The 23,097-nt window shown below is 44.4% G+C and overlaps 1 protein-coding gene across 2 annotated transcripts in view; it reads left to right on the top strand.

Annotated features, from left to right (window-relative positions):
- The window catches only part of ICE2 (interactor of little elongation complex ELL subunit 2), a 111,707-nt gene extending 97,031 nt beyond the window's left edge, over positions 1-14,676 (top strand). For both annotated transcript variants that reach the window (XM_066592395.1, XM_066592396.1), the window contains one exon: positions 14,200-14,676. In XM_066592395.1, the coding sequence (XP_066448492.1) occupies positions 14,200-14,364 (165 nt within the window). In that variant the 3' untranslated portion in view covers positions 14,365-14,676. The remainder of the gene's footprint in view (positions 1-14,199) is intronic.
- The last annotated feature ends 8,421 nt before the right edge of the window (positions 14,677-23,097 follow it).

Raw genomic sequence — 23,097 nt, 5'->3', positions numbered from 1 at the left:
TGAAAAAAGGGGAGGGTGAGGCAGAGGAAAGTGGAGGGTGAGGCTTGCTTCCTAGGAAATCAGGCTCTGAAATTCAGAGGTTTCTTAAAGATCAATCTAAGGTTTCCAGTGGAGAAAAAACCTACTGTGTTTATAAGAATCCAGCCACCAACTCCTCCATTCTTGTGATAAAACTAAATTCCTGAACCCATTCCACTACTGGCTTTGAGGTTTCCTGTAGTGTCTTGGAATGACCACATGAGCTGCGGCTAGGAAATGTCTAAATAAGGCCACACTCACACAGGCATTTACTGCGATTTCCGCAGCGCTGGCATACGTTATGCCAGCATTTTGGCTGCATTTTCAGCTGATAACGCAGCCAAGGAAACTGAAAAAAAAACTCACCTAGCAGGCACTGCACCATCCCTGCAGGCTTCCAGGCACCTGTCCCTGCAGAGCATCTTTTGCTGGTAATGGAGTTTCAAGACCACGCCTCCAGCAATAGATTGCTCTGATTGGCTGACCGACAAGCCATTCATACATTGAATAACTGTGATTTGGTGTTTCCAGCGCTGGCTGTGATTGGTGCTGGATTAGCCAGTCAGAGCAAGCTCTTGCTGGAGGCGGGGTCTTCAAACCCCGTCACTAGCAAAAGATTCTCTGACAAGTGCCTGGAGCCCCGGAAAGCAGTGCCAGGGACCTAGAAACGCCAGCATTGGTGAGCATAACTTTTTTTTTTTTTTGGTAGTGCAGCTAGCGCACATCTATACCACTGTATGAGCAAATTGTAGATCTTATCCTGAGCGCTGCATGTTAAAAATATTTTGTGGGAGAGAAGGAAAGCCTGTTCAGGCCCACATCAGCAATAGACTGCAAGCTCTCTTTCCCCAGACTTAGTATGTGAAGGCCTTCCAAGGGTAATTCCTTTCAACAAGAGGTTCTATACCAGCAAGAGCATGGTCAGGGCAAGAGAGTTGAGGGAAGAAAGATTCCAACTGAGTGGGCATAGACCTAAAGTGAGAGCTGCCATCCTGTCCCAAGTGTTGTGGCAGTTTTTTGACCCAAAGCCAGAAGTGGATCTGAAAGGAATGGGAAATATAAGCTGAGGACTTATTCTGCTTCCCGCTACATCCACCTCTGGCTTTAGTTAAAAAACTTTTAAAACTGCAATCGCATTTTTCCAAAAATGTTCCCTAAATGTTTCCTAAATGTTAGAGCTTGATGTTTGGCCTCTGAACACTAAATGTTCGTCCTATCACATTTTTGTCAGCCCCAAATCCTTCTTTTCCTTGCTTTGCAGTAATTCTGTTGTGACATCTGGTTATAGTTATAGAACCATGATTAACGCCTCATGTCGTCTCCTTGATTTTCCATAGCCTTTGAGGCTTTGTTTGAATTACGAAAATCGTGATAAAGAGGACACGTAAATTAACCCTGAAAGCATTGCTAGTGCTTTGAGAGTGATGAGGAAGACGGGTGTGTAGGGATTGGTTTTTAACGCTGCTGGAAAAAGTCAGAAGACCTCTCCCGTGTCAGAGGAGGGAGTTGAATATTTGCAGAGATTCTGGTTTGATGTCATTCTTGGATCATGCACCAGGGCAGCCTGGGATAATTGTTGCAGTCAAGAGAACTGCTAAACTCTGCCAGTTTCCAGGCACTTACAGTAATGCACCACGAAATGTGCACTGGATCCCTTTACTCTGCTTTGCCAGAAGGAAAATATGTTGTAACACTGAGCTTTGTCTTCAGCAATGTAATACGAGTTTAACAAGCAGAGTATAAAGCTCTCTCTGTGTTCTACAAACTTATAGACAATGTTTAGGAATTGAATTCCCCTGTCTCTGCAGTCTGGACATGACCTTTATTCTGGGAGGATCCCCTCAGAAGTTGCTGAGTTGCAGAAAAAAAGAGGAAACCATGCTCCTATAGAGCAGTGTAGTATAGCTCGTTACTTTTACTACTCTGTAGGGTAACTTGTTTGTAAACTACATTTAATAGCTGGAATTCATTGTTTGACTTGTAGCAGATTAAAGTTATAAATGTTGCCATATGCTATATCTGTGACTTTTCTCTGCACTCACCACTGTTGAAAAGTCACAAGAAAAGTTGGGTAGGGTTCGGCAGGCAAGACATGGCCAAGAACGGTCCAACAAATTTACAACTGGCTTCTGCTGTGGGTGACGCAGGCTCCACTCTTGAACCGGCGCCATGCTAGCTCCACCTTTTGTATAAGGCCCAATGTCCACTTGCACGCACAGATTCCACTGCTGAATCCTGCAGCGGTATCAGCGTGTGCTCGCAAACATGGAGAGGAAAAGACAGTTTGTTACCTCTCCGGATCCAGCGCGGGCCTCCTCTGTTGCGGACGGATCTTTTTTCTTTAGTGTCCTGGCATGCCAGGTGACGGTCCCGGTGCATGCACAGTGCCTTTTTTTCTTTTTTGAATCTCCTGCTTTCCTGCGGATCCACAGCACGTTCATATTGACAGCTGGGGGCTGTCCGCGGATCGGACGGCTTCAATTGACTTCAGTGGAAGCTGTCCCTGCGGGATCCACAGGAAAATGGAGCATGCTGCGGTTTCTTCCCGCATGTGCGATCCACACGCCGAGGAAAAAAAATCGCATCCGCATGCTTTTAGCTTTCTTGCAGACGCTAATGCATCCCTATGGGCAGCTTGATTTGCGGATCTCCCGCATGGGTGCCCCCAAATCAAATCCGCCTGTGGACATTGGGCCTAAGATGGGCATGGTTGTCCTTATCAGCGATCAAGGGGGAAAAAAGACCTTTACTGCTCATCCAGTGGAGATTGACATAAGCCAAACACCAATTTTAGTTTAAGTAACACATTATTAGCGAAATGTTATAATAACAATGTGTTTCAGAACTAGACCAGTTCCTCCTTCAGGTAAACACAATAGAGACAAACTGCCTCACATTAATATGGGAAAAACCAGGACAGCGGGTATCCAATTATGTGTCAGGGAATAATGAAATCCAATGAGACAAAACAATTACAGCATTAGGATTCGTCTAGTTCAAACAGTAGAGATCTATATAAATAGTAGACATGTGCGTGTTGTGTATATAAAGATCAGAGCTCGGGTTGGAAGTAGTCATAGAAATCCTTGTCACATTGCTGCAACGCAGAAGGAGTGAAGGTTCAGGATGTCTTGTGAGCTGTGCTAGGAACAAAGAGCAGAATAATCCGAGCGCTCGGATGACTAGAGCAAAAAACAGGGTCGTTTGGGGTGAATCACAGATATCATGACAGCCATACACGAAAACAGAGCACTGATAATAATGGGAGCATGTGAGGATTACTTGGTCTTTATATCCAATATTGGTGTGGATTCCAAAACCAACATAGACAACGGAACTTGTCATGTACTTTATGCTGTCCTCGCTGGCTGCAGCATATATTAGTGACAGACATGATAATTTTGGCGGTTTGTCACCTATGGGGTGATGTGCACTGGTCTCAGGGTGTCACTGATTTGCTGTGGATTTTGGTGGAGATCTGCAGCAGATTTCACCCCTTCAAATAAAATTCAATTCGAAGGGTGAAATTTGCTACAAAAAAATGCTGCAAATCAGCGGCCCTGAGAGAACGTACAGCTTGTTTGTGCATGCTTTGCAGCTCCCAGCAGGAGATGAGTGCAGATTATTCATGAGGTGCTGCTAGCTCCGCCCCTCCGTCCCCATTGATAGTCTTCTAGCCACGCCCATCCGCCCGACTGACGGTCTTCTGGCTATTATATTGCATTCTGAGAAAACTGCTGATCAGGGTGGATGGGCAGGGCTACTAGGTCCTTATGAACTCAACTCCTCTCTCATGTAGACACATGCTGTAAAGGTACCTTTAACACTGGCCGAGAGTTGCCCAAGTAATTGCTCAAACAAGTGATTACGAGTGGCTGTCCACTCGTGTACACACGCCCCCTACAGGGCACTAAGTGAGAAATCCACAGTAATCGCTAGTTATTCTGTTTCAGCTTATTGAAATGGAACAACTGCCGAGCAGCTCCTCCGTCAGTGTAAACAGGAGTTGCTCAATCTTTGGACGACTCCAGTTTATTGTAAATAGAGGCGGGCAGGATGGAAGAGATCCCAGGCCGCTCCACCTCCATTATCTGACACACTATCACTCCTGTGTAATAGTCGCTGGGAAGGCTGTCAGACGCTTATGTACCTGATGTACCAATAAAGACACAATTCTTAATACAGTGTCATTAATGATCTTCTGTGAATATACACACACCCAATTCCATATATAGTCATATACACCTCCATTCAGTAACACTCCTTGGCTCTGTACCTGTCCTCAGGTGCCTCTGGATCCCACTGCATGTCTGCCACAAACTAGTTCCACTGTGCATACCGCGATATGGAATGGAAGGTGAGCAAGGAGAATATACACTTTCATCTACAAAGTGTGCTACTGTGCATAATATTAGACAGGGGCTTTTGTTGCCTTAATAACCTATGACTGATTATATACATCATGGGTTGCAAAGGGATGTATGAAGCTGGCCCAGCTGACAGCCACCAGCAATGGCCATGGTCAAACCTAGCTCCACTTGACACTGTTTACTTCCTTAAATCCTGCGTCAATACTGACTGCAGCATCTAAGCAGCTGCAAGGTGCCAATGGATTGTCTTGGTAGCCTTAGGCCTTGTGAAGGCTCCCAGGCTTGCCATGGTTTCCAGCTTACCCGCAGCCGGGCTTAATACGCTGTTGGTAGAAGTAGAGCTCCATCGAAGGAAAAATAAGGGTATTAAAATGTGGAGAGAAGGTATTTTTTACGTTTTTTTAGATTTTTTTTTTTTAATGTAGTAAAACATAAAAACTGCATAAACCTGATATCTCCATAATCATACTGACCCACAGAATAAAGTTAACGTATCATTTTTATTACACCATGAACGCCATCAAAGCAGGACAACTCCCCCACCTCCCACCCCCCAAGAAGGCACTATTACGCTTTTTTGCATTTCATTCCACTTAGAAATTATTGACATTTTTTAATACATTATATACAACTCATCCCGTAGAAAACAAGCCCTCATATAGCTATGTTGATGAAAAAATATTACAGCCCTTGGAACCTGGGGATGAAAAAAGGAAAAGTGGCTGATCTTCAAGGGGTTAATATTAGGGTTTAGGCCATGCTCACATGGTGGAATTTGCTACAGATGTGCTATGGAATCCACCCTGATTCTGCATCTCAGTCATTTAGATTATATTAAAATTCCTGTTTGGAAAAAAAGGGGTATATCGCTTCTTGGCACAGATTCCCATGTGGATTGGCTCCATTGAATGGGGCTAACCCGTATGCAGGTCCGTGGCAGCTGGTAATGGAAATCCAAGGATCCGCCTTACATTTCTATTTGTGGCAGATCCACGTTGGATTTCACCCGTGCGTTTTCATTATCTTAGTTATATAGCTTGAGCATATTCCACAGCAGTGTACAGATTGTCATCACTCACATCGGTCCCTCGGGCTATGGCATTAACATTAGTTTCCTTAATACTTTGCAAAGCTGTCGTCTAACCGGTTTCACCGACCCATCAACAAGTTATGTTTTTAACTCTTCAACGCCACAGGACGTAAGTTTACGTTCTGGGCGCACGAGACTTAACGCAATAGGGCATAAACATACGTCCTGTGGATGGCATGGACTCAGAAGTGAGTCCATGCTATCCTGCAGTGACTCGCAACAGTGCGAACACTGAGCCCCGCTGTTAACCCCTTACAAGCTGCAATCAATGTAGAATAGGGTATGTAAAGAGTTCACAGAAGGAGCATGCTCCCTCAATGACATCATCGGCACTCCGCCATGGGTTGCCATGGCAACTGCCACCAGACATGGCATCCGGGACTGCCATGGCCTGTGAGTGCTATTGTAAGTGATAATGCATTGCATTTAAAACATTTAAAAAAACAACAACATGTATTTGCTATCATCGTCTCTATAACAACCTGTACAATGTCAGAAAGTTTAATCCCTGTCCTCCAATGAAAGTTAATCAATACATTAGATGTACCCAAAAAATGGTAACAGTAAAAACTACACTTCACCATGCAAAAAAAACAAGCCGTCATACGAGCCTGCCATGTCAACAGAAAAATAAGTGTTCCAGCTTCTGAAAAGTGGAGCTGAACATCGTTGAAGCTTATGGCCAAAATAGGCCATGTCCTTAAGGGGTTAAATTCAAATGATAGTAGTGTTTATTTACTGACATTCAACCATATGAACATAACTTGCAGCTGAGCTTCTGGCCTGTAATTCTTTTTATTTGTATCTCGGGGTGTATAAAACAATTTTAGGTAGTCTTATGCTACACAGTGCAGTAGGTGAGACGACCAACTGTTGCATTATTTAACACCACTGCAGCAACTCTTGCACCGCAAAGTAGTAATTGTGCAAAGCTTATATCCAGGGGACAGTCTAAGGGACCCTCTCTAAGATACACTCAAGGGAACCTGCCACTCGCCCAGGCCGACCTACTGGATCACTAGCCGGCCTCTCTCGCTGCCATCACCCAGTTAAAACCAAAGACTGGGGGATACTCTGAGGGACACTCAGGGGGACCTGCAACTCGCCCAGACCGACCTCTTGGAGCCCAATTCGGCTACTCTAGCGGCCATCACCCAGTTGTACTTTGCCATCCCTCCAATATCCTTGTCCAAGGCAGCCCAGCAACTGCCTCCAGGGGGGACCTAGTCATGTCTCTGCCAGAGGTGCTTTTTTGCTGCCCCCCCATCTTACGCATTGTCACTCCATGAGGGGGAAATCGGCCACCTCATGCCGACCTCCTGGAACTCCAACCTGGCAACGTAGCTGTCTGAGGGCTTGTTTTTTGCTGGACAAGTTGTATTTTTCAATGGTAGTTATATAATGTACTGCACAACCTTAACCCTTTCCAATCCACTGTCTGACCTCTGAAGACATTATGATGTATGGCTGTACAGCTCTGATGCTGGAAGACATCCTTCAGGGTTCTTTTACTGTATACTGCCAGCCTTTTTGCTGTCTGAGCCTATCTAACGTGTCACCTCATGCAGTACTGGCTTTAGCTAGCATATAGCGCTGTTGTATAACAGCAGAAAAAGAGTAAGCCCCCTAGGAAAACCAGGATAGAAATTGGATTGGAAAGGGTTAAAAGAAATTCTACGTGGAGTGAAATGCCCATGATGTAAGTGTTCATCCTGGAGCCGTAAGGGGTTAAAGGTGCATACACATAGCCAAGTCTTGGGAAGAAGAAAACTTTTAGAAAGTGTGACTAGCTTCATGCATGTAATTTTATTCAGATGGGTTCTACATCTATAATTCTATAATTTTAGAATTTATGGCCTCACTAAGAAGTCTGTTACAAATTGCTTCTTCGTAATAATGAGTAGATGAAACAGCAACCGGTGTGTCTGTGGCTGCTGGTCACTATCACTACAAGCATAACTTTTGACCAAAAATGTCCCCAACTTAAATAAGCACTGCACTTTTAAGAAACTTGTCCTTTTATGATAGTGAAGGTGATGATTAGCAAATCACCTTACTTAAAATGATGTCACTTCCTCCTCATTTGCTGTCCACAGCCTGTTATCATGTAAAGTCCGCCTCGAATAACAGAGACACCAAGACTGATTGCAGGAAATGTAGCTTATGTGTGGGAGGGGGTTATTTGCTTGCTGCTGCTGTCTCGTGTTATTCAAAGAAATCTGAGAAGGAGGGAGGTGCTGGAAGTTGATGGGCAGAGACACTCACACAGACATGCTACTGCAGCTAACACAGAGTAATGTACTGTCTCATAGCTATTGAAATCACCTCTACACTGCTCAGTACTGCTATATAATGTCCTTCATAATGATACTTGTGAGATAGAGAAGAAGATATCATGTTCCCCCATATGCGCAATGTATGGAGCCATCATAGCGGTAAGCTTATATCCATCAGCTCAAGGGCAACTGAGAAATTAAGAGAGCCTGCAGGGGCAAAAACAAATCCTGGTCAAAAATGCAGGATATAAGTCATATAATGGACAGAAATCCTGCTGCTACTCATGTACACATATGACAGCTTATCCTGAAAAGACACCTGAAAGTGTGGATACACTTTAAGAATTGATGACAGGTCATCAATCTCAGATCAGTGAGGATCCAACTCCTAACACTCTTGCTGATCAGCTGTTTGCAGGGGCCTCGGATTGCAGCCTCTTTATTGTATAGCACCATATATTTTGTAGTGTCTGTGTTTGGTATTGCAGCTCAATCAAACTCACTTGAATGGGACTGAGCTGCACAAAGGCCTTGATGAACATGACATCTCAGGGCCGAAGAAGAGGCCACAGTGCTCACCAGAGCATCCTAGCCTGCTGAACTAATATTGATGAACTGTCCTAAAGATAGGTTATCAGTAGTCAAAGCGGTATTCAGGTTGTAGGTCGTTTTTTTCACATTTTCACCCATCCACTGGATGGGTAAAAAAAATTGATAGATTGTTGTGTGTCTGACCACTGGTACCCCCCACCACTCCCGAGAATGGGTGACAGTGTTCCCCTTATTTTACAGTTCAAGATGCAGGCTCCCAGTTCTGTAGTGTGGTGGGAAAGGAGCCGCTGATCGACCACATGCAGCAGGTGCTCCATTCCGCACGACAGATGTAGCCGAGCGCTGCGTAGCATTGGAGGACGGGTGAAAGAAACAGCCTGCAACTGGAAAACTATTTTAAGCCCCAGAAAACCCCTTAGGCAATGTCCACACAGAGCGGAATTTGTAGAGACTCTGCAGCAAATTTTGCATCAAAATGTGCATCATATAATGGAGATTTTGACTTGGATTTTATTATGAATTTTGGTGCGGAAATCACCCCCTCATTGGAAGAGGTGGGATCCGCACGGAATTTCCACTACTATGATTGACATGCAGCATGTCAATTTGCGAACTGGTTTTGTGCAGATTTCTTTCCACGGCGTGTGGACGAGATTTCAAAAATCAAATCCATTTTGCTGCTACTGGAAATGCCGCAGATTTGAAAATCCATGGCAAATCGGTCCCGTGTCAGCATGGCCTCTAAACCACAACAATCCTTGCTATATAATAATCTTTTGTCATGAATGTTCTGTCTATGAGCAAATCTTAATTTTTGTGGTTCTTCTAAAAGAACACTGGAATCTTACTTCCCCACATTGTCTGTTTTCTGCTTGTTCCAAAAACAAAGTCTCATAGAAATCTTTCAGAGCATGAACTTCTGATTCCTTCCATTTTCAGATGGCAGATGACTAAAGGGGCGGGACTTGGCTTAATACTCTTCTGTCACTTATTCCAGACACAGCAGGGAGGGAGTTGTCCTACAAAAGAACTGTTTATATATTTTATCAGTTTAACCCCTTGGAGTCAAAGACCGTTTTGGCCTTGTAGACACAGTTCGTGTTTTTTTGTTTTTTTTTCATTTCTGCTGTGTCCCTTTATGTGGTAGTAACTTTGGAATCCTTTTCACAGAATTTTTTTTGTTGTTTTGTTACATATTGTACTTTATGTTGGTGCTAAATTTTGGTTGATATGTTCTAAAATATTAAGGAAATTTTAAAAACTGCATTTCTCAGAATTATATTTACCATATGTCTGCTTTATGTAGGCATGATTTTTTTCAAACATCCTTCTATTTTTAACCCCTTAAAGACCAAACGCGGTAAATATACCGTGCTTGGTCCTGGGCTGTAATCCCCGCCGATAGTAAAAATACGGCGCAGGATTAAAGCCTCTGCTCCTGCAATCGAGCAGGAGCAGGTCGGGTCCCCAGCTGTCAGACACAGATGAAGACCCAGAGGGGAAGGGAGAAGCAGCTTTTAACTGCTTCTCCCTTCCCGGATACATAGCGCTCAACATGCCCAACGTACTAAAGAGAGAAAGTGGAAGTGTTTCTTCCACCATGTGACCCAGGAATCACGTGACCGCTGGGAATCCCTGTTCCTAGCAGACCCTGATCAGCTCTGCCAGTGACTATTGACTATGTTTTTCCCTGTAACTGGGGCTCTTATAGATGCTTTATCTACAGTAGAAAAGTGTGAAATAAGGGGAAAAAATTTAAAAAGACCATGTAAATGACCCCCAGAGGTCTTATATGCATCATGTGGGTCATAGATGGTAAAAGAAAAAAAAAGTTACAAAAATAAGTTTTAAAAAATTACAGTATAAAATAAAAATAGTTGCCGTATGCCCCCTGTAACCCAAAACAAATCTTACGAAAAGAGGATCTGGTGCTCATGGAGACCCCTCCCTAAAAGGCCGTACTCAGGTAAAAGAAGAGTCCTTGTCTTAATAAAACAAAAAACTTTTAATGTTTCAAACGGAGTACAAGCGACAAAGAAAGGAGAGGAGTCCAAGGATGTAGCATGCAATGCATTTCGGAGCTGGTAACGCTCCTTTATCAAGCAACTCCTGAATGTCCTCTGTGCAAGGAGCTGCGGTATGGGGGGCAGGTATATATGTTTAAAAATGGAGCTGGGACTTGGCTATCTCTGGCAGTTCTATAGATGGGAATGGAACAGAGGTGCAAATGCATGTTCACTGCTACTCACATTTTGAGATGCGTCGGAAAATCATTCGTGGGATTGGTGGGGCCCCAACTGATCAGCAAGGTATCCCCTATCCTGTGGTTACAGAATAACTTGCTGAGTTAGGAATACCCTTTTAAGACAGGAAATCTTTTTACATGTTTTTCTTTTTTATATGTTCTTTGCCCTCTTAATTAATTTTCTAAGTAGCAGGAGTTAAGATTGAGTCATTCCAGTCTTTTGCAATTCCTCCCCCCCCCCCCCCCCTCCCGCCTCCTCATAGCCCTCTCCTCTCTTATCTATATCAAAAGGGGAATGTATATTTTTTCAGGTGGGGCACAAAATGCAAATGCTGCAAGTTTCAGCCTATCTCTGGTTCTGCAGAATAAAGAAGTCTTTCTTTCTGTGACACACCTGGGTTAGTAGAGGCACAGCCTCATGTGTTTGTGTATAATGGGATTAGATTTCTTCACAGGTAAGTAACATAGACCTCACCGAAGACCTCAGCATGTCACTGTCAGGAAAGTAATGAGAGCATCCGCTGTCTGTGGTCACTTAATCTTTTAATTGCACTAAAATGTAGCACATAGAGATTAATCTGTGGGACTAAATAACTACTCATGCTAACTAGATGGGTTAATGTGGTGTATAATATGCACATTAGAATGACTGTAGTATGAAGTACAGCCATGCACAGTAGGTGGCTGTGGACCTAATGATCTTGTTTTGCTGTCTTGTGGAGTAGGTATCAGACAGGTTTGACAATCTGCAGTTGTCAATCATCAGCTTTAAGGTAATGCCTGGCATGAGAGAAAGACTGTTTAAGGGGGGGGGGGGTTCACACAGGGCGGATTTGCCGCGGAAATTCCATCGGGAATTTCCGCGCAGCAAATCCGCCTGCGGCCGCTAATCTCGGGGTTAGCCAGCCATGTGGACGAGATTTCTCAGAAATCTCGTCCACATGGGACGGCCAATCCGCTGCGGTTAATCTGGCCGAAACCGCAGCCGTGGCTTTGCCTACCACAGCATGTCCATTCTTTTTTCTTTCTGCTGCGGCCGCGCTCTCCTCTATGGGAGAGTCGACCGCACTGGAAGAGCGAGTGGCCGGGCCGCTTCAAAGCCGCCGCGGGTCTTTCCGTGGCGCTTCTCCCGGTGGAAATCTCGCGGGTTTTGCTGCTGCCAAATTGCGAGATTTCCGGCGAGAATCCGCCCCGTGTGACCCCAGCCTAAAGATGTTTTCCAGGCAAATACTATTAATTACCTATCTTAAGGATAGGTTTATCAATTATTGATTTCTGAATGACCTGCCACTCGAAATCCCCGGCGATCGGCTGATTTCCCGGCCCGCTGTCAGTGCAGCAGGGCCTGTTATCCGGGTTGGATTAGGAAGTCAGACTGGCAGCTTCATTCCCATTGAAATCAAATGAAGCGAAACTGCCTCTTACACTTCCGCCTGCAACCCTGGTATTGGAGCCAAAAGTATAATAGAAGGCTTCAGCTCCCATTGGTTTAGAGGAAATGAAGCCCTCTGACGTTTTCCACCTTCAACCCTGATGATGACATATGGTTCCGCTGCATTGACAGCGGGCAGGGTAATTAGCTGTTCACTAGGGACCCCAAGCAGAGGGTCCACTGGCAATAAACTATTGATGACCTATCCTGATGATAGGTCGTCAATATTATTTGCCTGAAAAACTCTTTTAAATAAGGCCATCTTCCATTGTTGACCATGGGGTGTAGAATTTCTCCTATTCTTTCTCCAGTATAAGGCCAGATTCACACGGACGTTTTTGCACACAAAAAAACTTGCGAGTGCAGTATGCAGAAAATAGGATAGGTGATAAAAGTCTGATTGGTGGGGGTCTCACCATTCTTGATAACGGGGGTCCTGTGGCTTCTCTCCTCTCCACTGCGCCCACTACAGTGACGAAGCGATTGAATGAAACAGCAGTTGAGCATGCGCAGTGCTGCTCCAGTGCACTTGCACTCGGCTATTTCCATCAGCCCCATTGAAATGAATGGAGTGGGCCTGTGTATGCTCGGCCACCGTTCCATTCAGTCTCCACATCACTAGGGGAGGGGAGTGTAGTGGGCCCTCAGTAAGGAGGAGATGCGACATAGGACCCATGTTCTCAGGATCGCGGGGGTCTCAGCTGAGACCCCCACCAATCAGCCTTTTATTGCTTAGCTTGTGGATAGATAAGTCAATTTTGGGGAAAACCCCTTAATATCATGCAGAAGGAGCTGATACACATGCCTTTATCCATACAAGTATCCCCATTTTTATATGTGCTTGGTGTTGAGTTTAATCCTTTTGATTTCCGGGAGGTTTTGGACATTTTGCACCTTTGCTAGCCAGGACCGTTTTCATCATTTTAACTCCTGTGGGAAATATATGCTGGCCAGGAAAAGTTAAAAGTGCCCTTCCGGGCCTGGAAATACAGATGGCAGCACCACCTGATGCACACTGTACATTACTGTGCATCATTAGTCTGAAGGCCCATTTACACGAGATGAGTGTCGGGCAAATGATGCCCGACACTCGTCACTGCACATACTCGCTCTCGTGCTGCTACACAGGAGCAAGTATCGTTGGGTCACAGCGGGGCGGCTGATGGTGATTTCTCTCCTCGCCCCCCCTCCCCCACCCCTCTCCATTGACATAACATAGCAGCTATTCAGTATTGAACGTCCGCTATTTACACAGCTCATTGTCCATCATTTATGCAGCTCTTCACAGTGTGCATCAAGTAGTGCAGCTATCTTTGTTTGTCCATGTCCCGAGTGTCACTTTAAGGCCGCTTCCACATGGGCGATTTTGTCGCAATGTGGAAGTGCAACAAATCGCATGTATGTAGAGCCCATGCTTTCCTATAAGTTCTTCCACACGAGTGATGTTTTGTAGCCTTCTACATTTTGCTCTATACTGCCACGGTTTACAATTTCTTTTAAATTTTTTGTAGCCGGTGTTTCCCTATGGAGCCTCCTTGTTTATCACATAGCACGAACTTGTGATTTTCATGCGATGCAATTTTTTTAACATTAGAAAGTCCTATTAACTTTCTCGCTACAAAGTCGTGTGTACAGAGCAGCGATATCGCTGTCACCGCTGTGGAAGCAGCCTAAAGCACAAAGTCTGCTTTTGGTTTTTCCCCCAAGTGAATCAGGTTTTAAAGGAGTCTGTCACCTTATTTTAGCCCTATAATCTAAGCTCATGGGCTAAAAGTTGGTGACCCACTAAGTCCGGGGGTGTAAGTGTTATCCTTACCTTCCCCGCTAGAATCCGCTGCTCAGTGCATTGAGCTGCGCTGCTAAGTAGTCCGCCCATTCTGCATTGAAAATTGACAACCTCAATGGATTTGCTGCAGATTTAAAATTCACATCTCTCTCTACAGATTTTATAATCTCATCCATGTTGTGGCTACTGTAGTGCGTTGCAGATTTTATGGCCGTAGATCCGTTACAGAAGATCTGCAGCGTGCCCATCTCATGTGAACATTGCTTAATAGTTGTCAATCGGTGTCTATTAGACGCATGAAAGGGCAAGATGGAAATGGCAGAGAAAGTAAAAAATATTTCTAGCTGATCTTTTTAGTGCTTTTTTGTTTAATGTGTGTAATCGGGATCATCCATCATTTTACATTCTGTATTGTTTCTCATGCTCTTAGCCACAGCTGAATCAACCAAGAAAAGCTCCGTGCCAACAAAAGAACAATGGTTTGCCAGCTTCTAATGTTGGTAATAAAAAGAAGAAAAGGAAAACCAAGCCACAACGGCTGAAAGCAAAGCAGCAGGCCCGCAAGGCTCAAGCTGCGTTACAAGGGAATACATGAGTCCGGTGTATTATGTGGATGCAGCATTGGAACACGAGGCCTCGTGGCAGAGACTATAGCTGTCTAACAGCTCAGAATGCCTTGTGAAATCTCCCTTATAACCCTAAATGGAAAGGCCTGTTGGATCACAAAGGAACAAACTGGCTACATCACGGCCTCATGCAGAAACCAAGAAAGAAATGCACTTGGTGGATGATAAAGCATCTGTACCCCCCATAAGATGCGGGTGTTTCCAGCACAACTATCCAGGATATTATCCTGCGTATAGGCAGAAAACTGGAAGAAATAAAAATACATTTGTAGTATTCTTAATGGAAGTCCGTTATTTATCACAACCATTAGCTTACTAGTGAAAGGTGTTAGTCCAAGGGCTTATTTACACGGGCGATATTCCCACGCGAGTTGTCTGATTCCGATTTGGCCAGAATTTGCACAGGAAAATAACCCATTAAAGCGATTTTCACATTGACCGATGGTCCGAGGTTAAAAGTCGCTGCATTCTTGTGAAAGTGTCATAAAAAAATAAGACCATGTAATATGTGATATCCCAGACATTGGAAAGCACATGGACGGTGTGTCTGTGTCCTGCCTAATGTGAGTTGTACCTGAGAATCTTGGGTGCAACTGTTTCTCACCCGTGTGAATGCAGCCTAAGGCCCAATTTCCACGGGCGGATTTGATTTGCATTTTTTTTCCCATCAATTGTTACTTTGATGCTTTGAGTTTTAGGGTGTATTTTTTTTGTTTAATTTTTCAGTACATTTGCACATTAAGGCCTCCTGTCCACGGGCGATATGTCACTGCGTTACCGATGGCGATAATCCAGCCGCGGGTAACGCAGTGAACGCTTCCCATAGACTTAACTATGGAAAGCGCAGCCCGACGCCCATGAGCAGAGAATCATTGCGATTCTCCACTCGCGGCAATGCTGCGATTTGCCCCGATTCTCCGCGGTGAGCCTATCTGTCAGATAGGCTTATCGCAGAGACCTGTCAGTTCTCTCCCCTGCTCCCCCTTGGCGGAATATCGCTACCAATATTCCGCCTCACCCGTGGACAGGCAGCCTTAAGTATGTTTTATTGTATGAGGAAAGCCTAATATCTGCAGGGTGTATGTATACATATATATCTACACACACGATAGTCGCCACAATTGTGGAAAATTTTTGAAAGAGCACGTTTAATGGCTCATAACTCCAATTTTTTTGTAATAATGCCATAAAGTTATATATCAGAGAGATAATATACATCCACACCGTGCATGCTTGGACACCTCTCCATTCGAGCTACTCCTCTCTTCATTTGCCTTGGTAGTTCGGAGCCCCCTCTGTTATCCATAGCGGAGAGCAGCTAACAGAAGAAGCTACAAAAATGTATACAGTGACAAAAGAAAACATTTTTTGTTATTTAAAGTGAAATTTTAAAAAACCCACTGTATCGCTGCAATCATCATCATGATCCTTATTACCTCCATACGGTCACTGAACAAGACCCACTATACCAAGAACTTTGCCAATAACACTCAGTGAGGGACAAATTATACCACCCCACAAGGATCACATGCTGCCACCACATAGTGACCAAAAACCACCATACTGTTACCGAATAACCACCACAAAGATCAATATTATCACTAACACTATATGAAGGCCAAATTATACCTGTGACCACATAATACCACCATAGTGTTACTGAGAAAGCCGTACACAAATAGTAATCTTTATTTGTATAGCACCAGCTTATTCTGCAGCGATTTTTTTTTTTTAAGCAGCGGGAGAACACAGACAATACAACAATTACATTCAGTATACAATCAGTTGGAAATAAACAGGATGGGGGTGGTACAGGAGGTGCAAAGGGGGGGGAGAGATAAGGCATTGGGGGAACACAGGCAGTACAGGAATTACATGAACGCAGGGGTATAGGTCATTTGTGATATGCAGGGTGGAAGGTGTTGGGGACTAGGTCAGGGAATTTGGTATGCCTCCCTGCAGAGATGTGTTTTTAGGGTGCGACTGAAATTTCGTGCATCGGGAATTGTCTGGATGCCTTGGGGTAGAGTGTTCCAGAGGATGGGTGTTGCTCTGGTGAAGTCCTGGAGGCGAGCATGTGAGGTTTGTATTACAGGGGTGTGTTAGCGGATCGGAGTGCGCGGGCTGGGTGGTGTATGGACAGGAGGGAAGTGATGTATGGTGGTGCGGCACCATGGAGAATTGTGGGTGAGTGTGAGGAGTTTAAATTTAGTTATGTAGTGGATGGGCAGCCAATGCAATGACTGACATAGTGCAGAAGCATCTGAGCAACGGCTGGAAAAAAAAATGAGCCTAGTTGATGCGCTTAATATGGATTGGAGACCTATATTACCCCAATATAGAGACCATATAGCGGTACATACAGACCACCATGTTGACATCTTTCGTTCACAACGTGTCTCTGCGAAATCTGAAACACAGACATCTTTGACTCCTCAATTTTCCAGCCATTTGGTCAAAATCTCTTCCCATCTATAGTGCTCCAGATAACAATGGTATCCTCTTTTTATGTTCTCTGTAGTTCCCACACAGTAACTGCCACTTTTACTGCCCTCCCACACACCCCTCAAGCAATAATAATGCCCATCATGGCCCCCATTCAGTAATAATGCCCCTCATTAAGTAATAATAATTATCCTCTCATGGACCCCTTTTGGCAATAGCAAGGCCCCACATGGTTACCTTTTTTTAACCATGTCTGCTTTATGCACATTAAATTTTAAATCACACTCGCCTGTCTTTCCTCCCGCTCCTTGCCTCTGCAGTTTGTGCTGAACTTGTTTCAAGCTAACTTATGGGTTGAGAAATCATGTGATCACAACACCCGCAGTGGTCCTCACGTGATCACTGTACGTGAAAGTGAACAGAGTGGCACAGATTGCAGAGCCTGGGACCCAGGAGTAACATAGAGCTGCGTATATGTGGGTGTTTATCCTTACTGCACTGCCCTGAGCGGTTGCACCCTCCGCCCCATGGTAGAAATGGCGAAGTGTCCACTGCAGGGGAGTTGTATGGCTGGCTGCAGCTTCTGACAGCAATTGTGGGTTGTTGAAGCTGGACCTGACAAGAGCAACTTCAACCTGAGGGTGTTGTGTCTATACAAAGTGAGCTACAGCAATTACATTTATTTAGCACAGAGTTTTTGCTCTGCAACAGCTGTATTATGAGCGACAGGTATAGAAATGTACATCTAATGCAGTCATGTCAAACACTCAGTAAGATACTACAGAAGCAACTCACAGAAGTGATTGAGTCCTGAGGCTAGACTAATTTGTAAAAGGACGGTCCACCTACTAAATGTGGAGAGCACTCAAAAATAATAGTAAAACTAGGAGTGGAATATAAACTGAGGAAAGATTTGCACCTCTCGTGTGTTTTGTACGCACCCTTGGATTTCGCTTACGGATACCATGCATCTGTGTGAAAGTGGCCTTAACTAGCGACCTTGGCAGGATATGCTAACAGGAATACAAAGAAAAGCTAACGTTTGGGCAGGCCAACAAATAATGAGACGGGCCAAAGGAAATTCCAAAACGGCTGATTGCTTCCTGAAGCAGGGCATTGCTGGCACACTGCATGAACTAACTGATAGAGATCATCTCGTTATTTAGGACTGATCAATGCAGCGGACCGAATGTCTGCAGACGCTTCTGAGGACTACACAGGAGAAAGTAGCATCTTCAGGGCTCCTACCCACTTGTGTTGTTTTAACGCTGCGATATTGCTGCGGTTTTTGTTTTTTCGGGGGGGGGGGGGGTTTAAGGAAACGTCAAAGGGACTTTCTACTGGTAAAACCGCATCGCAAGTTTGTGCGTTGCGATTTTTTGTGTGATGCGTTGACATTTGCATTAAAAACGCAGCGATATCGCAACTTTAAAAAAATGCAAGTGGGTAGGAGCCCTTAGGGAGAAAGTTAAAAGAACAGGAACCGGGTCCTATAGAAACACCTTTTGAGCATCACTTGTTACACACACTTTAGGAATTTATGCATGTGGTGGTTTAACTGCCCCAAAAAATATATATTTTTAACATTTATATATATATATATATATTTTTTTTTAATTACTATAGTTATGCTAAAATAAAGTATGGGAATGGATTCCTAATGATAACAGGAGTGCGCTAAGTGTATTAAAATAATACATATGCCGATTGGCTAGTAATGAGTCACGACTCACCTGGTGCTCAGTGGGATAACCCTGTATGGGGAAACCCACTGGCACCTGTTGTCCGTGTCAGCACATAGAAAGATCATTGATCCACGATCCATTGAAGTCATCCAATGGATGACAGTAATCATGTAAAGTAAGAAAAAAAGTTTAAAAAGTAAAAAAACAAAAAAGTGTAAAAAGTAAAAAAAAAAGTTTAAAAAAGGTAAAAAAGCTTGCGTTTCATCTCCCCCCACGGATCATATCTGTGAGGGAGGATGAAATGACGTACCTAAGGCCCGCGGATTTATCCGCGGACCTTGCCCCAGCTTCTGCGCACGCGCCGTTCACCAAAATGGCAGGCGCATGCGCAAAAGCAGTGGTAATTTAAAATCTCCCTGCTCCTGGCTACAAAACTTAGCCGAGAGCCTGGAGATTTCACGGGGGGCCGCGGCGATCACGTAAAAGTAAAAAAAAGGTGAAGGTTCATCTCCCCTCACCGATGCAATCGGTGAGAGGAGATGAAACTTTTTACCGGAGGCCTCCGTATTTGCACCCCGACGCGATCTTCCTTCGTGAATTTTCCCGAATTCTGCGCATGCGACCGCCGGCAAAACACCGGACAAATGCGCAGAAGTCGGGGAGCCCAGGAAATGTAAAATCTCCTTACTCCCAGTGACCAACGGTCGCCGAGAGCCCGGAGCAGTGACGGGTGGCCTCGTTGAGCGGTCCCTGGTCACGTGATAAAAAGGTAGCATTCTACCTTTGGCCGGTCTCACATGACTGGATAGGAATTACAGATTCCGCATGCGTCTGATCCACGGTAATACGCAGATCAATCGCATTGGATTACACAATTCCGCTTACATTAGCGAGTCGGAATTGCGTAATCCACTCGCAGAAAAGAGAATGCAGCAGTTTCTATTTTACTGCGGATATCCGTAACATAGAGCCCATTGTGCTCCATGGTCATAGATATACCCGCTGCCCATACGCAACTACATTGTATAAGGGCTGCGGGTACCCGTGTCATCGCTAAGCGACAGTGTGGGAAATACAAACAAAATTTAAAAAACTATACTGCGCATGACCGCCTGTGTGAGTAGGCAGTTATGCGCAGTACATTACGCGGCCGTACGCAGGGTCACAGCCGGGCTCACAGATGGGATCCGCTGCAGGCCTCTGCAAGCGGATTCCGCCTACGGCTGTGTGAGCCCGGCGTTATTCAGACCGCTACCTGTAATCTGTAATTTACAAGAAGCCCCGGGAACGTTCGCCTTCATGCAGTTCCAGGAGCAGCTTGTTGAGCGCCTTCTGTGTGAGACCGCCGCACCTCAGCAAGATTACGGAGACTCGCAGAGCGCCACTTTTTACACCCCATACCCACTACTGAGGTCACGAAATACCCCCAAAAACATGAGAGGAGGGGGGATACCTGGTTTTATTGCCCCATGTACCCATCCCAACCAGCCTCCGTAATTACCCCTGTCTTCGGAAATACTACACAGTTCACATTATTACTTTTATCTAAGATTTGGGGAACGCCGAAAAGGGTGCAGAGTATGTGGGGGAGGGGGGGAGGGGATATTTTTTTAAGGTGTCAATTTTTATTCCGTACAAGTGGGCAATGGGGCCTGGAATGTATTCAGTTGTACCCTGCAATCCAACGGGTGTTCCCTCCTTTATAGGCCTTGCCATGTTTCCTGTAAGTAGATTAGGGCCACAATGGGTATGTTTTTGAACACGGGACAAACAGCGGTATCCATTTTGGGGTGAATGTCTTCATTCCTATGTACACTGTACAAAAAAAAACAGTTTTTAAATTGACGAAATTGCCAAAAAAATGAAAATCGTAATTTTTTCCTTCTGCTTTGCTTAAATTTATTCAAATTCTTTAAGGGGTCTAGTTTTTAAAATGGGGTCATTTGAGGGGGTTCTTTATAGTTTTGGACGCTCAATGGCTCTACAAGTGGGCAATGGGGCCTGGAATTTATTCCGTTGTACCCTGAAATCCAACGTGTGTTCCTTCTATTATAGGCCTAGCCATGTGTCCTTTAAGTAGATTAGGGCCACAAGGGGTATGGTTCTGAACACGGGACAAACAGGGGTATCCATTTTGGGGTGAAAGTCTTCATCCCTATGTACACTGTACAAAAAAAACTGTGTTTAAATTGATACAACTGCCAAAAAAATGAAAATTGTCATTTTTTTCCTACTGCTTTGCTTAGATTTATTCAAAAATTGTAGTGTAAAAATACACAGTACACCCCTAGGTGAATTCATTAGGGGGTCTAGTTTTCAAAATGGGGTCATTTGTTGGGGTTCTCTGTCGTTTTGGCCGCTCAAGGGCTCTACAAGTGGGCAATGGGGCCTAAATCACCTTCATGCTAAATTTCTGTTCTGAAAGCCACCGACTACTCCTTTCATTTTGGGCCATATTGTGCATCCAGACAAAAGATTAGGGCCACAATGGGTATGTCTCTGAACACGGGACAAACAGGGGTATCTATTTTGGGGTGCAAGTCTTCATTCATGTGTGTGCTGTACAAAAAAAGCAGTTTTTAAAAGGACAGAATTGCCAAAATAATGAAAATCACATTTTTTTCCTTTTGCTTAGCTTGAATTCATTCAAAAACTGTGGGGTCAAAATAGGTAGTACACCCCTAGATAAATTTGTTAAGGGGTCTAGTTTTCAAAATGGGGTCATTTGTCGGGGTTTTCTATGGTTTGGGGCGCTCAAGAGCTCTACAAAAGTGCTATGGGGCCTAAAACGCCTTCAAGCAAAATTTATGTTCTGAAAGACACAGACTACTCCTTTCATTTTGGATCCCGTTGTGCATCCAGACATAAGATTAGGGCCACAATGGGTATATTTCTGAACACGGGAGAAAGGGGGGTATCCATTTTGGGGTGTAAATCCTCATTTTCATGGGCACTATAGGAAAAAAATATGTCTTTAAAATGACATATTTGCAAAAATATGAAATTTTATTTTTTCTCCTCTAAATTTAATTAATTCCTGAAAAAAAAAAACGGTGGGGTCAAAATACTCATGACACCCCTCAGTGGATACACTAAGGGGTGTAGGTTTTAAAATGGGGTCATTTGGGGGGGTATCTATTATTCTGACACTAATGAGCCTTTGCAAACTTGGCTTGGTGCAGGAAAACAAAGTGTTCCTCAAAATGCTGAAAAGTAATGTTAAATTTGTACGTTATCTAAATGGTTAAAAAAACACAAGTTTTTCAAATGTACATTCAGAACAAAGTAAACAGATGGAAATATATATCTTATCAAAAATTTGTACAGTATGTTTGAACATATTTGAGATATTACAGTTGAAAATGTGAAAAAATGACAATTTTTTAAAATTTTTCCCAATTTAGGCGCTTTTAATAAGTATACACAAATTTTATCGGTCTCTTTTTACAACCAAAATGAAGTACAACATGTGGCGAAAAAACAATGTCAGAATCACTTGGATATGTAAAGCCTTTACGGAGTTATGCTACGTTGAACGACGCATGTCAGATGTTACCATGCAGCGCGGCACAGGGTCCCGCGGTCAGCGCATGCCGCTCCGGCTTCGGATCCGGCGTCCCACAGCTGTGACGTCGGGGCTCTCCCGGCGATGTGGGGCGGTCGGTGAGCGGCGCCGTGGGCGGGTCCGCCCATAGGGCGCCGCCCGCACCCCTTCCTCTCTCTTGTATTGTGAGTGGGGGAGTTGGCTCCTCCCACGCTCCGTCCATGGGCGGAGTTTTGCAGTTATAAGGCTGGCAGTGACTTGAGCTCACCGCCAGTTATTGGTTCTGTCAGCGGCTAGTGAGTTCTGTCTGCAGTTCCCTCTAGTCAGTCTGTTAGCCTGCTCGTCAGCGTCCTTTCCCTAGCTCAGTCTAGTGCTCAGCATTTTCTGTTTGGTATTTCCATCTGCCTTCCTTGTCGGCACTCTGTCCCCCGTTAGTTAGTCCATCTGGGTAGTCGCCAGGTCCCTAGCCAGGGTAGGGACCGCCGTCCAGTTGTCCACCTGGGGTTAGCCAGTGCTGAGGCAAGTAGGCAGGGACAGTGGGGGGCGGTAAGTTCAGGGCCCCCCATCTGGCGCTCGGGGGTCAGAGTGCCGTAACATAATAACATATGTCACCAGCACTTAACATCTATTCCTATGAAACCATTCAGAATAGATGATTTATGACTCATCCCGGGGTGATTATACAAATATTGAGTATGCACCTTATTATTCTGAAAGAAACAACTATATATTTTTATGTTTCACCTGTGAAATGACATGATGGGATTAACCCTCGGCTGCGAATGAATAATAGCAAAATAAATAGGGGCATATATATGTAGTGTAAGTTCCTTTATTGATTGCTGAATTATTTCAATTCATTCATACTGACGTCTCAGTGACATATGACATCCTTTATGCTATATGACGTCACTTGTGAGGACTTACTGATGGAACCATGGCCATGGAGGCTGTTTGTGTTCGTTTTCATGGTGCAGGCTTTTTTAACACACTGCCTGTTTGTCCGGGTATGTCTACTCCGCCTCTTC

This window comes from Eleutherodactylus coqui, chromosome 2 (assembly GCF_035609145.1).
Source record: "Eleutherodactylus coqui strain aEleCoq1 chromosome 2, aEleCoq1.hap1, whole genome shotgun sequence".
NCBI classification, from domain to species: Eukaryota; Metazoa; Chordata; class Amphibia; order Anura; family Eleutherodactylidae; genus Eleutherodactylus; species Eleutherodactylus coqui.
The sequence above is the reverse complement of the archived record's forward strand: the minus strand, read 5'-3'. Positions and strand labels throughout refer to the sequence as shown.